This window comes from Benincasa hispida, chromosome 10 (assembly GCF_027475165.1).
Source record: "Benincasa hispida cultivar pf3 chromosome 10, pf3_genome.v1.1, whole genome shotgun sequence".
NCBI lineage: Eukaryota > Viridiplantae > Streptophyta > Magnoliopsida > Cucurbitales > Cucurbitaceae > Benincasa > Benincasa hispida.
In genome coordinates this window covers 6,979,332-6,995,216 of record NC_143487.1, presented here as the reverse complement: position 1 = coordinate 6,995,216, position 15,885 = coordinate 6,979,332, and the positions used below count along the sequence as shown (strand labels likewise).

General features: G+C 30.1%; 1 protein-coding gene and 1 long non-coding RNA gene across 2 annotated transcripts; both read right to left on the bottom strand.

Moving 5' to 3' along the window:
* Positions 1-5,152: 5,152 nt before the first annotated feature.
* On the bottom strand, positions 5,153-7,935 carry LOC120088640 (G-type lectin S-receptor-like serine/threonine-protein kinase LECRK3). Its single transcript, XM_039046056.2, has one exon. It carries the CDS (start codon positions 7,740-7,742, stop codon positions 5,295-5,297), a length of 2,448 nt encoding a protein of 815 aa, XP_038901984.1. The 5' UTR covers positions 7,743-7,935; the 3' UTR covers positions 5,153-5,294.
* A 4,223-nt stretch (positions 7,936-12,158) lies between these two features.
* On the bottom strand, positions 12,159-15,786 carry LOC120089211 (uncharacterized). Its single transcript, XR_005485094.2, has 2 exons — positions 15,588-15,786; positions 12,159-12,419 (listed from the first exon to the last, which is right to left on the bottom strand). It is a non-coding gene; the product is annotated as an uncharacterized LOC120089211 (long non-coding RNA).
* Positions 15,787-15,885: the final 99 nt, after the last annotated feature.

Below are 15,885 nucleotides of genomic sequence, written 5' to 3'. Positions count from 1 at the left end.
TTTAGAAAATATATACAACCTTCTCTTTCATCTTTCCTGCTCTTTTCTACTTTGTCATATTAGAAGGAAAAAACTAGCACCTTATTGTGCCGTGACAATTTATTTTAAATGATTTAAATTTTTTATATGAGTAAAAAGGAAAAAAGTATGAAAATAGATACAAGCTACTAGGGTATTCAAATAAGCCTGACAACCCAAATAATTTGGACTATCCAATTCAAAATGTTAGGATTGGATTAGGTTCAATTTATACTATTTTTGTTGGGTTGGATTGGGTCGTGAGTTGGCTAAAAAAAATTTTGGTTGACCCAAATCAACCCGAATTTTATATATATTAATAATATATATACATCTATTCGATTAGTTTGTATTAATTAATTTGTGATTTTTTAATATTTTTATTTTAAAATTATTATGATATTTGCTTTTGTTTAAAGTTTGCCATAAATATCATAAATATTTAGTGTTTAGCATTTGATTATGAAATTCTAGTTATTAGTTATATAAATTTACATTTTTTCAATTTAAAAAAAACATTATAACCAATAATCCAATCCAACCCAACTCAAATTTTAAGGGTTGGGTTGGAGACTTTATTTGGATCATTGACGTTACCAATTCAACCAATCCAAAATTTGGAGTTGGTCCTAAAAATAACTTCAATCCAATCTAATTTAACCCATGTACACTCCTACAAACTATATCTAATCATATAAACAATAATTGAGAGACTTGAGATGAGAGGAGAAGTGCTGGTTACCACAGCTTTTCAGAGAAAAAAGAAGCCCAATCCAGAGACTTTGAAATTTCTTTATTTCTTTCCTTTTCTTTCTATTCTGAAGATAGAGACTATGAATGTCTAATCACATGTGGCCTTCAATTAAATGTTACGTTTGTGTTTCACATGAAAACAAAAATTGCTTTAACGGTAATGAATCTTCAAATATCTTTTTTTTAACAAGGAATATATATATATATATATATATATATATATATATTATGCATCTTCTTCTTATCTAGTCAATATGAGATTTTGTTCGCGTTCCAATATAAATAATAAATGTATCAATTTAAACTATAATTTTTTTAAAAAAATATGTCAATTAGTACTTCAATTGAAATATATTCGAAGAATATTGTATCAATCGAACTCCTACATTGCATAAGTAAATTAATTTAGATTTTATTTAGATTACAATTGAAAATGGTTCATGTATAAATTTTTCCATATAGACTTCTTTAAATATCATATTAACAAAATGGTCTATTATAATTGATATATAGACAATTTTTAAAGATAACCTAATCAAAAGTCAAAATTTATTCAATTATGAAAATTTAAAGATTTAATTGATAAAATTTTATTTAGAGGGATTGTAAGAGATGATATAAATTAATTCCTTTACTTCTCGAGAATTAAATTACTACAATCATTAGTTTTTTTTTTAATTTTTTTATTTACAATTTGTGAGGTGGGAGATCGAACATCAAATCTCAAAGTTGATAATATAAATTCATGTTTGTTAGCTTGATAATATAAATTCATGCTTGTTAGCTATACTCATATTAACATTAGAATTTTAATTGATACGACCTTCAAAACTGACGATAAAAATTGATATAATTTTTTTTAAAAGATAAACAAAAACAAAGTAGTCCAGTTGGAAAGACTTAAAAATTTGTCGTCAATTTTTCTCAAATCATTCAAAAGTCACTCTTTCTCCTGAAACAATAATTTATATACTTCATCAATTTCAAAATAAATGTAAAATATACATTCAATTTCTAACATAATTTTATAATATCTCAAACATTTAATTTCTAAAAATCATAATCTCAACTGAATCATGACATTACATAAATTTTCATTTACGATTCCTGAAAATTCATAACAATTTCCCTAAAATCTTAGATAACCGTAAATCCAATGAAATTTTAGAAAATTTAGTTGAAGAATAAACGATTATATAAAATAATCACTCACGGTTCTATTGCACTAAATTTTTTAATCACAAGTCATCTAGATCTCCAGCTAACCTGAAGTAATAATTTTATAAACCAAGGCATCAAGATTTTGGGTCACCAATTAAAGCATAACATCACTTTTTTAACAACAAACCTTAATTTTAATTTCGTCCATTATTATTATTATTATTATTTTATGAATTCAACCTTAATTCAACCATGTTTTTGTCTTCATTCTGGTTGAAACAAGTATGCTACTAGATGTTTCTTAGGATGTTGATTATGCAAATTATTTTTTTCTAATATTCAACGATTTTATTTTTTTGACATGCTTTCTTTACTAATAGTTTCCCAAATTTGAATGAGGTGATTGATGTTGTCTTGCTAAGATTGTTGCTTTTGTGTTGTGTTATTAGTACGATGGTGTATTCTCGATGAACGACAAAATTCTCGGTGATTCAAGAGTTCGTAAAGCAAGAAGTTTAAACTGTATCTAGTGGCATGTTCTATTAGTGTTTTTGAAGTTTTTGAATCAATCTTGAGAAAAGATCCTTGTCCTTAGGATAGCCTAAGACATTATTGATTGAGAAGGGATTCTCATACTTAAGGGATCCTAAGGTGAATCGAACTGACCAACATTTCACTCCAAACTGTCCGATTCTGACCAAACCGCCCATTTATTATTTTATTATTAGTATACCTTTAATTTTATTATAAATACTAAAATAAAATATCCTACAAAATAAAAAATCTCTCTTTTCAAATATCTTAATGATATTTTCACTCTTCTTTTCAAATCCTAATTTTATGTTGAAATTTTCTATCAGTATTAATTATAAATTATCCTGAAATTTTGTAATTTGCATGGCTGGTATTATTTGAATGGATATTTGTTTGAAGGAAACTAATTAGAACAGAAAAATTAAGAGTGTAGTGCAAAAAAAAAAAAAGGTCAAAACTTCATAAAAAAAAGGACAGTTTAAACCGACCGACTGACTCAACCCCAAACCGACTGATTGGTTTGAACAAAATTTTTTTGATGAGTGGTTTTGACTTTTATAAACTGAAGAGGGTGGTTTTTGTAGTAGTTTTCATAGAAAACCGACCCTGCCTGACCGATGCTCACCCCTAACTTGAAGAGATTAATATTTTAATAGAATGATCATATGTGACTTGACCTTAATCTTGGGTGAGTTGTGAACTTCTATTTATGAGGACAGTTTTTTGATTTGTATGGGTGAGAATGACCAGATTCGTCAACTTAATATGCCTACCAATTTAGAGAGATTCGTCCGAGTAGGGTGCCTCACCCTCGTCTAGTTTATAGTTGGACTATAACTGGTTATTCATTTGAGGGATCAGTGGTACTAAAGAGTTTGATGTAACCACAGGGGCAAAACAGTAATTTGACCTAGCTGTAGTTATGAGTGATTCGTGAAGGATTGACTTATTATTGATTAGTTATATCCATGGACACAAAAATATATCTACAGTATGCAGTTGCAAGTCTTTAGTAGAGTCACTTGTAATTAATGAATGCTGATTAATTAATTAAAGAGTTTAGTTAATTAATCTCATATCATTGTAGCTTCTAATCTATAGGTCCATTGTCCCCTTGCTAGCCCACTAAGGAAAAAATAAAGAATAAATAGTTTTGGAATAATTTGAAGTATTCAAATTATTTAAGGAAAATTCTATACTAATGTGATTAATATAAAGTATAATATATATTGATACATTATAATAAATAGTTAATTATGAATGTGATTTATAATTAATACTATGTGTAAAAGAGAAAAATATTTGAATGAGATTCAAATTAATATAATGTTATAATATATATTGATGCATCATAATATATAGTTAATTATAATTATAATTTATAATCAATATGATTTATATAATAGAGAGTGATATATTAGAACATGATTTATATGATTTATAATCAATATGATTTATATAATAGAGAATGATTTATAATCAATACTATATAATAGAGAGTGATATATTTGAGGAAGATTCAAATATTAATTATATGAATGTGATTCATATAAATACTATGGATTAAAACTAATATGAATAAAATTCATATTAAAACTATATTTTATGTGAGAGGATATCATTTGAATATAATTCAAATGAAATTAAATATATGATATTGAATTATTAATTATAATATTATTAATTTATTTATATATGTTAAATGGAATTTAATATATATCTCAAATTGATAATAACAAAAATAACTTCGAAAGGGGAGTTATTAGGCGTTGAAGGGATATGGAGTCATAAGAGCCCTCCTTCAATTCTCTCACATTGAATTCTCGTGTGTGGATTATTCTATAAGAGTTATAGAAAACAAAGATAAATAATTCTCAATCTCTCTCTAGTATTCTTTCGGTAATTTCTTTCTTTCTCCAAAAATCAAGAGGATCTCATAATCCTTTATTCCTTGTTGGAAAATACAAGGAAGAAATTGAAGTACATTGAGTTTGAGGCTCGTATTGCTCTGTATCGTGGAAAGGTTTTGCGAAAAGAAGAATCTCTCTTCTCCCTTTTCATCTCAGCTGTATGCTTATATATCAATGTTCATTTTGTTCGTTTTCTCTGATTTATGTACTTTTCAAAATTGATTATACATCGGTATGACGTTCACACGCTTCCGCGAGGTATTCAATTCCTTCAGTCTTGATGAGAAAGTGTCTCACAATTAGGGGGAGCCTAAGTTTTTCTTCACTAATATTCATAAACTTAGGAGAAGCCTAAGTTCTATTGAGAAAATGTCCCTTATCTAAGGGGAACTTAGGTGATCAATTATAAGTTAGACTCTATGTGTGTCGCTTCTATTTGCCATTATTTTATAGATAAATACAACATTATAAACACTTGACCTTTTTATATTAGTGAGCTTCTATTTGTCATTATTTTATAGATAAATACAACATTATAAACACTTGACCTTTTTATATTAGTGAATTTATCTTTCCCAGACACACTGCCTCCCAAATGTTGGTGGTATATCATAGTTACCAAACTCTGTGTGTTATCCTCTCTGTTCGTTGTTGGTACTTTATTTGTTGTTTATGTGATTGCCAAGACTCTCTGTGGAACATTTGCGTTATGTGTAATGGATCACCTTATTATTTCAATTCTCTTTCCAATGACTTCTTGTTATACCTAAATGGACTTTTAATAGTAAAATAGTATATTCTTTTATTCCACTATACACAGATGAGACATAATTTATCCCTCTACAGATTCATAGTTTTGATCTTTCATATCTAGCAATTATTGGAAATAATATAAAGTAAATTATAGAAAAGAAAGTATTAGGAAATTGAACTAATGAAGGAAGATGGGTGAGGGGGAAAGGAGATTTCAATAGCACCTTCCATCATCTGTAGAACTTTCTTCATGGTGGGCCTTAAGGATGGTTCCTCTTGAATACACCAAATTGCTATCATCACAAACTTCTTCACCCTCTTCAAATCCATCTTTGCTTCCTCATCATTTTCTACCAATAGCTCCACTTTCCCATCTTTGAAGCAGTCATAAGCCCAATCTGCCAAAACCATTTGTTCTTCATCGTTTGCTTTCTCCTCAAAATTCCTTCTACAGCATATAATCTCTAGCAACAATATCCCAAAACTATAAACATCCACCTTCACTGTGATGGGGAGGCTTCTAAACCACTCTGGAGCTACATATCCTTTGGTTCCTCTAATTGCTGTCAAAGCTAGAGTTTGATTTTTTCTCAAAAGTTTTGCCAGACCAAAGTCTGCAATCCTTACGGTAAATGAATCATCCAGAAGGATGTTATGAGGCTTAATATCACAATGAATGATCTGAGTACTACACCCTTCGTGTAGATAACATAGTCCTCTGGCTGTCTCTAAAGCAACTTGAATTCGAACACACCAATTTGGTTTCGAGTTTCCGAAAAGGAAATTTAAAAGAGACCCATTATGCATGAACTCATACACCAACATTCTGTGTTCTCCTTCATTGCAGAAACCAAGCAATCGAACTAAGTTCTTATGGTTTGTTCGAGCAATAGTGCTTACTTCAACTTTAAATTCTTGGTCTCTACCTCCCACCACATTGTTGAATCTTTTAATAGCCACCAAACTATTGTTGTTGCCAAAATCAATAATACCTTTATAAACAGTAGCAAAAGAGCTACACTCCAATTGGTGAATGAATCCACTTGTAGCCTTGTTGAGCTCTTCATAGCTAAAAATCCTCATATTCACACCTAAAATGAAAGGGTTTTTTCGAATGATCTTTGGTTTCCTTTGGCTGAAATGGTAAGCAATGAATAATGTAAGAAGGAATAAGAGAAAGTTTAAAAATACAGAGCTTCCTAATAGAACTGATCCTATGACTACTATTATTGAAGTTTTGTTGCTTTGATTCTGAACAAGATTATTAGATTTGGAAGTAGAGTTATGTTTCCTGACTTTGAGAAGAGATTTTTCATCACTAACATTACGATCCATTCGTCCAAAAATTAAAGGAAACCTCTTCTTCCAACATTCACCATATTTGAAAGTGGAAAGCACACAAAAACAATCATTCAAACAATCATTTCTGCACCATTCCTCACTTACTGGGTTAAAATAGCTATAATCACCTTGAGCCCAATTCGTATTTTCCAAAGCAACAAATTCGAAGTCATCTGTTTCAGGAAAAGATTGATCACAACTTTGAGCAACAAAGTTGGGCTTACAACCCTTGATCTCATCATTTGGATCTAGTAAGACATAGCTAGGTGGACAAGTGCACAATGGCCGCCTTTTATCATCTCCAAACTTACAATAGCTATTAAATCCACAAACACCACTTCCTATGCCATCATTCACCATGATACAGATGTTTACAGGGTCTGACACTTGAGTCCATGTTTTAGGCATAGATGAATTACTTGTCGCTTTTGGGTAAACATACAATCTAAAAATTGCATCATGCTCAAGAATCGCTCGAAGGTAATAATTTTGTGGTGAATGGGCATTTGATACCACGGTTGTAAGAATGGTTTTATTCTTTGCAAGCACATTAATGGAACCAGTGAGATTGAATACAAGCTGGAAGCCAGAGCCTGTAGTGTTACTTGTCCAATAAACTATGTTTATTGTATCTAAAGAGAATGAATGGGGGGAAAGCACGAGATTCCCATCAATTTGCATCAAAAGTTGGAATCTTCCACTAGAGTAATTGGTTTCTGAATAACGAGCCACCAGAGCTTCGCCCATATTCAAAATTTGTGATGGTAAAATTGTATCGGTAGGTACATCGAAGCTTTGCCATAAAATTTCAGAATTAGTGGCAACCAACACAAAGTTTCCACTATCAAGCATTGCAGCATAGGAAACCGATCGATTAGTACTTACCGAGGAACTTACCATCCATATTTGATTGCCTCCCGGATCGTTCAGCACAAGTTGGCCATTATTAGTAAATTGAGTTGTGGATCCTTTAGGTACTAATTTATCGCGATTAGCCGACCAAACCACAGTTTTTTCATCAATTTTGTCGAACCAAATGGCCAACAAAAAACCTTTACTTCCCAACGGTAGAAACCCAAAAGCGAAATCACCAGATTGGGAGACCCAGTAGGAATCATTAGTTTGTTGAGTTGCTGTGAGAGATGAACCCAAAGTTACATTTTTATAAGGCTGAGAAGACGAATAAGTTGGTAAAACAAGAAGAAAAAGAAGAAGAAGGCAATGAAGGAAGGATGGACAGAGGATGTAAAATGATTTGTTTTCAAAAGCCATAAGCCAAATAAGGGTAAGCCTTTGCGAAGATGAATGGCGTGATAACAGTCCATATATAATATAGCCCTTTTTTTCTTCCTTCACAACTTATTTTTTACTGTCATATCAAAAGAATATAAAAATATTGTGATATAAACAAATTTTCTCCTCAGGACTAGAAATATATTACAAAACATATTTCCCAATCTTATCACTCTCTAATTCATTTCTCTCACAAATTATTTAAAAAGAAACAAACTAGCCCAGTTGGGAGACTTGGAATATCTTGTCCTAGTCAACTGCGGTCCTTAATATTTAAAAATTATGTTTCTGCTTGACACATAATTGAGAGGAGAGATGTTGGTCACCACAACTTTGAGTGGGAAAAAACAGAAAAATAAAGTAGACCACAATTGATAGACTTGGAATTTCTAATCAACTTGGGCCCGTCAATTAAATGTTATGATACATACCAAACGACCAAAACGAAACCGTGTTTTAGAAAAATGAGCAAACACATTTTTCTTTGTAAAAATGACTTGGTTATTTCAAACAGAAACTCTAACCATCTAAAATATGATCTAATCTCATGAACTTATATTTTGAATATATATATATATATATATATATATATATATATAAATAAGTAAAACTATTTAAATCAAGTAACAAATCTAATCTAATTTAGTTTTAAAAAACTATGTATAAAATAATATCATGAAAACAACAATAATTTGGATCTACAAAATCTAACAAACATAATTGAAAATTAATGATTGAAAACTAAAAAGTTATACGGCTCGTTTCCACAATATTAATTTGCCACTAAATAAGCAAATACTCTCTATCTAAGATAGGTATTTAATGAAGCCTACCTCATACTAAGTCCCACATATATGAATTTAAACTTTATCATAGGTTGTTACACATACAAAGCAACTGAAATCTTATTTAGCTTAAATCATGTAAACCAACCAACTGCCTATATCTTTTACCTATACAGAGTTAAAACCATTCTTATACTAAACCTCACAAATAATTCTATTAGTAAAAAAATAATATATTTTCATAGTCATCTAATATATAAATACTATGTATTAAAAAATTGTCAAACATTAATTGTAGATTGTAGCAATGACATCAACACACTAAATTTCATCACCACCACCATATTCACATTCGTCTCCTTCATAATGTCGTATGCTATCTACCCATTCCAATCAACATCGATTCAAATTTTCAGTTCATCTTTTATCCCAATCCTCGTTGATTTAAATTATAAAAAATATATACACATTTACATACTGAAAAGGGAAGGGAAGAAACCTTTTGTTGATTGCACACCTAGACAACATAGCTCTCGAGCAACGGGATGAATCCTTTCTAAAAAAAATTAAGAAAACAACATGGTAATTTTAAATAAATTTAAACCATATCTAATAATTAAAATCCAAATTCCAACAAAATCTCACCTAAACAAGTTTAAAAACTAAAATGAATTTTGCTAAAATAGTGGGAAAATATACTTTCGATTTGATGGAAGCGTTAGATTCTTGGGGTAGGATTGAAAAATTAAGTAAAAGATAGGCCCTACCCATCACGGGTAGGATTGAAAAATTAAGTAGGAGATAGGCCCTACCCATCACGTTATTTTTTTCATAAATTAATTATACCGTTCAAAAAATGGTCATCTTTCTAATTGGATATTTTGTTTTGACCATCTAGTACAATTTCTCAAAATATTAAATTGTAAAGAAAACATATGCGATCGTGAGAATTGGAGTTTCTAGCCAAGATCCTTGGTCTCTTTAAAATAGTTTTTCAAGTGTTTAATTAAATAAATAAGTTATTTTAGAAAAAATTCAAGTGTTCGAACAACCATTCAAAATAAATTTTGAAAAAAATGAGTTTATGAAATAACTTAGAATAAGTACTTAAAATCAATTTTTAGAAAAATGCTTTTAAGTATTTAATTGTTAATTTCTCCTTAATTTGTATAATTCATAAAATTATCAAAACAACCTAAAATTATCTATCTCCCTTCTACTATATATTGTCGTAACTACCACTGCCCCCTGTTGGTCAACTCCAACCAATATCGCCGTTAGTCGCCACCTTCGCCATCGGTCACCTTGGACACCACTATTGCAAAACTTATTTTTAATGATATTTAGAACAAGAATTATTAGAAGGTAAAGTTTGTAATACTTCTTAAAGGAATTTATGGTTAAGACTGCAACACATATGTAAGTTTGAGGTGTAATTTGTTGAAAGTAATTGTTTTCATGAAAATTGATACAATTTGACAAGTTTAAAGGTTTGTTGCTTAATCTTTCAATGTGCTATACTCCAAGTGTACAAGATAAGGTTTATGGTTTGAGATAGGAGGTCTAATGACAAAGAGCAGATGTCTTATCTTAACGAAGAAAATGTATGACAATTACCATTAAGATTAATTTACTTCGGTGCTACAATTTGGTGAGTTATATCTATTGGTTCAATTCTTAATTTGATTAGAAAATATAGCATAGGTTTATATTTTAAAAAGATGAAAAAAACCGGTAGAAAATAACAAAGTTTTTTAAGTGGGTTTTGTTGGGATTTTGGAAAAATTAAAGGCCAATGGCATTTTCGTAATTATTTAGTAGTGACAAACTTGTAATTATCTCTTCTTTCCGAAAGTTATTCTTCCTTTTCGTGTAACTTTTTTTTGGACGTGAGCAGCCGCTGAACCGAGTATAGAAGCAGCCGCCTGGGAGTTTCGTGCAACCGCTGAAGTCCACGAGCCGCTTGAAGCAAAACGTCTGCCGCTGTCCGTGGGTGACGAGGTCTGACATGGGCGAGCGTCCGCGGCGGTGGCGTGGGTGTCCGGCGAGATTGATTTCCGTCCGGCGTGCGAGGTCGACGGCGAGGTGTGGGTTTCGCGTTGGTTCTTGCGTGGAGTGGCAGCAGAGATACGCGTGGGCCTGCGCGTGATTCACCGGTCAGAGGCAATAGCACACTGTTTTTGATCTGTTTTTTCAGAAGGTGAGTATCAGTGGATACAAAGATTACAGATCGGTGATTTCATTGATTATCTGTAATTTGTAAAATTACTTATTGTTCATTAATAAATTAATTCAAGCTGGTTCTCAAAGTGAATTTATCTATCTTGGTGTTAACGTTTTGTTTGGCCACCTAAGTTAGTTCAGAAATCCTCACAAAAACTATCTTTTTTATCCTCTTGAAGGGTAGGTATGTTTGGTTAAACTTTCAAAATGTACTATTTTTTTTCTCCCAGTTTTTAAGAATAGATACATTGGTTCCTAAGTTTTGAAAAGGTAACTTGTTAGTCTCCAAATATGTTTAAAAAGTTCATAGAATAATTTTATCATTTTAAATAAATATATAACCTTTTAAATAAGAAAATCATTTAAGAAAAAATAGATATTTTTAAAAATTTAGAATTATTATATTTACTCTTAAAAACTCAATATAAGTTTTAAAAATTCATTAACTAAAAAACACAATTTTCAACACTACCAACAAAAATCACTTTACCTTACAAAATTTAGGTTTCACTTTTAAAGGAAAGTAATCAAGTATATAGCAATATTTTTAAATAATTGTAAATATAACAAAATCTATTAATGATAGAATCTATCGTTGATAAATTGCTACTAGTAATATGACCCATCATTAATAGGACCCCTATTGTAGATATAATCTATATAATTAAGAAACATCGAAAACAAGATCTAAATTTTATTATATTTACAAATTATTTTATGTTGTGTTATATTTACAAATAGTTAGATTTTAATGGTTATATTAACAACTACCCTAAAAGTATTCCATCTAACTGATGTTTATGTAAGTTTGCAGTGGGTGGGACATCTCAATCTCAAAAATAAAGATAAAAAAAAAATGGAGTATTTTTTTGGTGGGGATTGGAGTAGAATAAGGACTGTGGCGATCAATTGGGGGACATGAGCTCGTTTGATTTGGTGGATTAATTTGCAGGAATCAAGTAAAATGAAGGGTCGTTTGGACAAATGGTCAAATAACTAGGAGCTTTCTAAAAAAGGGCCAATAAAGTTTCTATTTTTATAAATGGCCAAAAATCTATGACGTTCAATCTCATGATTTAAAATAAGGATAAGTATACCCTCATAATTTAGTCCCCACATATTTTGTGTATTTAAAACAAATTCTACTATATTAAACAATATTTAATTATTTAACTACATAACTATAGAATACTAGAAATCGTCCTAAAATCTAGGTTGATCGTTCAAAAAATAACAACAAAACATCTCTATCATTCATCTAAAATCTATGTTTGATCATCCAAAAAATAACAAAAAAAAAAAAAAAGATCTCTCCAATTTTTTTATAAAAGAAAAAGGTATGAAAATTTAGAACGTTAAGAAAGATTACTATGCAAATGCAAGTATGAATACAAATATAGGGTATATAAAACAACACGCCACTCATGCTTACAATTCATATTCAATAATCATGGTACGTTAACCAATATTCCACATTCAAATCACAACTCATACTCAAATACCAAGCAGTAAACCATTTAAGACCTGCAACCACCGACATATTCTTCTAGGGCAAGGCACCCTACCCAACGAGGAACTCTTTTATATTCCAACCTTTTCATTTCATTCTCTCAAGCACCTCTCCATATTTCATCCATCCTAAGCAACCCTAGATTACAATGAAAAATATTTCCCCTATTGAATATGAAAATAATATGTACTAAAAAAAATGAAGCTCAACTTGACTACTGGAATAAAATTATCGCAGCCGCACAAATACGTTGCACTAACAAAATTAAGATTATTTTGGAACAATAACCTAGACAAAAAACAACTCTCTGAAAAATAATTATTATAAAATTGTGTGCAAATACTTGTATTTGAATATGTTCAATAATGTTCCAACTTTTAGCTTTAACAGTCTTCTTCCTTATCTTTTCTAAAAGTTTATAATCCACCGGAAAATACAACGAAGAAAATCAAGATCCAGATGACATTACTCTAACACTATACCATGTTTTTTCAGCTAAAGCTAAAATTTACTTCATAAGTTAAAACTTCACGAATAAAAAGGAAGGGGAAGAAAAACAAGAAGCTTAAAAAAGCTACAATGAGAAAAAAAAAAAAAAAAAAAAAAAAAAAACTCTTGGTATTAAAGATAAAAATAGAATTTGGAATGAAGACACTAAAGCAATTGAAGATGCCTCTTTATCTTATTTCAAAAACATTTTTAAATCAACAAATCCATCTCCTTTTAATATTGATGTTGTTTTAAACACGGTTTATCATAAGGTTTCTAAAGAGATGAATGATATTCTTTTAACCCCTTTACTAAAAAAGAAATAGAGGAAGTTATTAGTTGTATGTTTCTTACTAAAGCACTAGGTCTGGATGGATTTTCTCCTATTTTCTTTCAAAAATATTGGAGTATTGTAAGTAAAAAAAAAAAATATTCATACCTAAATATCTTGAAGTTTTAAATGAAAGGAAAGATTTTCATTCTATAATTCTACTAATATTGTCTTAATACCTAGAACATAATCCTTCTTCAGTTGGAGATTATAGGCCTATTAATTTATATAATGTTTCCTATAAAATTATATCTAAGTTTATAGCTAGCAGAGTTAAACCTTTTTTAGAGCAACTGATCTCTATTTCACAAGCTACTTTCGTTCTTGGTTACTCAATTCACAATAACATTATTATAGGTCATGAGTGCTTACATTTCCTCAAATCTCATAAAGGAAACAAAGAAAAAGCAACAACTATAAAACTTGATTTAAGTAAAACATAAGATCGTGTTGAATGGAACTTCCTACAAGGCATTTTATTTAAATTAGGCTTTGATTCATCTTAGGTATCCTTACTTAAAATGTGTTTCTTCTGCAAGTTTCTCAATTATAAATAATGGTTACGCTAAAGGTAATATTACTCCATCTAAAGGTTCGCCAGGAAAATTCACTATCCCCTTATCTTTTTTTTTTTCTCTCTCTCTCTGAAGGATTATCATCTATAATTCAAAATGCAAATCAAAATAATTTGATTTTTGGAATTCGTCTCAATACATCTTGCCCTAATATTTCTCATTTACTATATGATAGTTTAATTTTTTGTAAAGCATCTGAAACTGAATTAATTCCCTTAAAAATATTTTACTTCTATTTGAAGCAGCTTCTGGTGAATGTATAAATTTTGACAAGTTCTTTATGATTTTTTCATCTAATGTGAGTTCTGATTGTGCAGATTTTTTAAGCCATTTTTTAGGAATTTCACATATGAAACAACCTTGGAAATTACTTGGGTCTTCCATCATATCTATTAAAGTTTAAATCAAGAAAGAATATGGACGGCTATTCAAAACTGGAAAATGGCATTTTTCTCAAAAGCTGGTAAAGAAATTTTAATTAAAAGCATTGGGCAGTCTGTTCCTACTTATGTCATGAGCTTATTAAAACTTCCTAACTCTTTTTGTGAAGAGATCAACTTTTAATAAAAGGAGGATGAAATGGAATAAGTTAGGCCTACCAAAATCATTGGATGACCTTAATTTTCATGTTTATCTGGCTTAAACCAAACATTAATTTCCAAACAGGTGTGGAGAATAGTAGAAAATCCAAATTCTTTTGTATCTACAATCCTTAAAAGGTTATACTTTACTAAGTGTTCGATCCTTGAAGCCTCCGTCAAATCAAATTCATCTCTCATTTAGAAAAGTTTCATATGGGGAAGAAAACTTCTATCTAAAGGTCTTCGATACAGAGTTGGGAATGGTAATTCAATACGTTTCTTTTCAAACCCTTAGATTCCAAGGCCTTCATCATTGAAGCCTACTTGCTTTAACCCTTTAACATTGAATCTTTACGTGGTTGACTTCATTCTTCCAATGGGTGGTTGGAAAGAATCTATCTTAGAAGATTTATTAAATGAAGCGAATATAGATTATATCAGAAAAATTCCTACTAATAATAATAATCTTCCTAGCACACTAATTTGACAGTACAATAAGTTAGGAATCTATCATGTGAAAAGCGACTATAAACTTTTCATGAGAATTATTATAAATGAAGACAGTCCAAACTTCAACCTAATGGCTAATATTTGGGAAAATATTTGGAATTAAAAATTCCTAAGAAAATAAAACGTTTTATTTAGAGAGTACTTCATAATATTCTTCCTACCAGAACAAATTTAAGGAAGAAAAGTTTGAATATCACATCTTACTGTCCTTTCTATCATGAAGAATTTGAGATTATCGATCATGTATTATTCAACTGTCAGCGAGCGAAGGAGATTTGGGAAAGAATTTCAAACTGTCCTTGTATTTATGAGGATTTCAACAGAAGCTTCAATGACAGATGAACATTATTGCAAGAGAATCAGTTGGAAATTTGATCTGGCTTGAAATGCTAAACATGCAAACCAACCCCGAGCCTCCATTATCAGAGATGTTGAAAGATGGGGTTTATTTGATATTATTTTAGAATCTGATTGTCTAATAACAATTAATCTTCTAAATTATAAAGCCTTTATCCCATTGCGAGGTTGAGTGTTTAAAAAAGAAAATAGATGAGCAGACTTCTTTTTTTAACTCTTTAATTTTTGTATATGTTAAAAAAAAATGGAAATAGAATGGCTCATGAAGTAGTTAAAGGGCTAGAAATTTCAAGATGTCAGGTGTATGGTGTGATAGTCTCTCTAATTGGGCTCTTGCTATCAACTCAGAGGATGTATCACTTTCTATGCCTCATGAACCTTAATAAAGATGTATTTAAAAAAAAAAAAAAGAACAGAAAAGAAAAACAAGAAGCTTAAGTAGGAAAAAAAACAGAGCACATACCATGAAGCAATCCTTTGTAAAAGCAACCTCTCCCTTTCATTGTATATAAGCTTAAAGTTTAAGTAAATTTCATGTTTCTTTTACTAAAAAAAGAAAGGTTGAAAAAAAATTATAGATTTTGTCTTCATCCTTTCTCAAATTTTCTCGAAGAAGGATGTCCACCTTCCCTACTAACATTTTTCCCTAATCAAATCTATATGAAGATCTTTTTTAGAGAAATTGCAATATATGTCTAAAACGAGGGGTGGTTTTGAAAATATCTATTTTTTTATTGGAAAAATATCTACCTAATCTAATG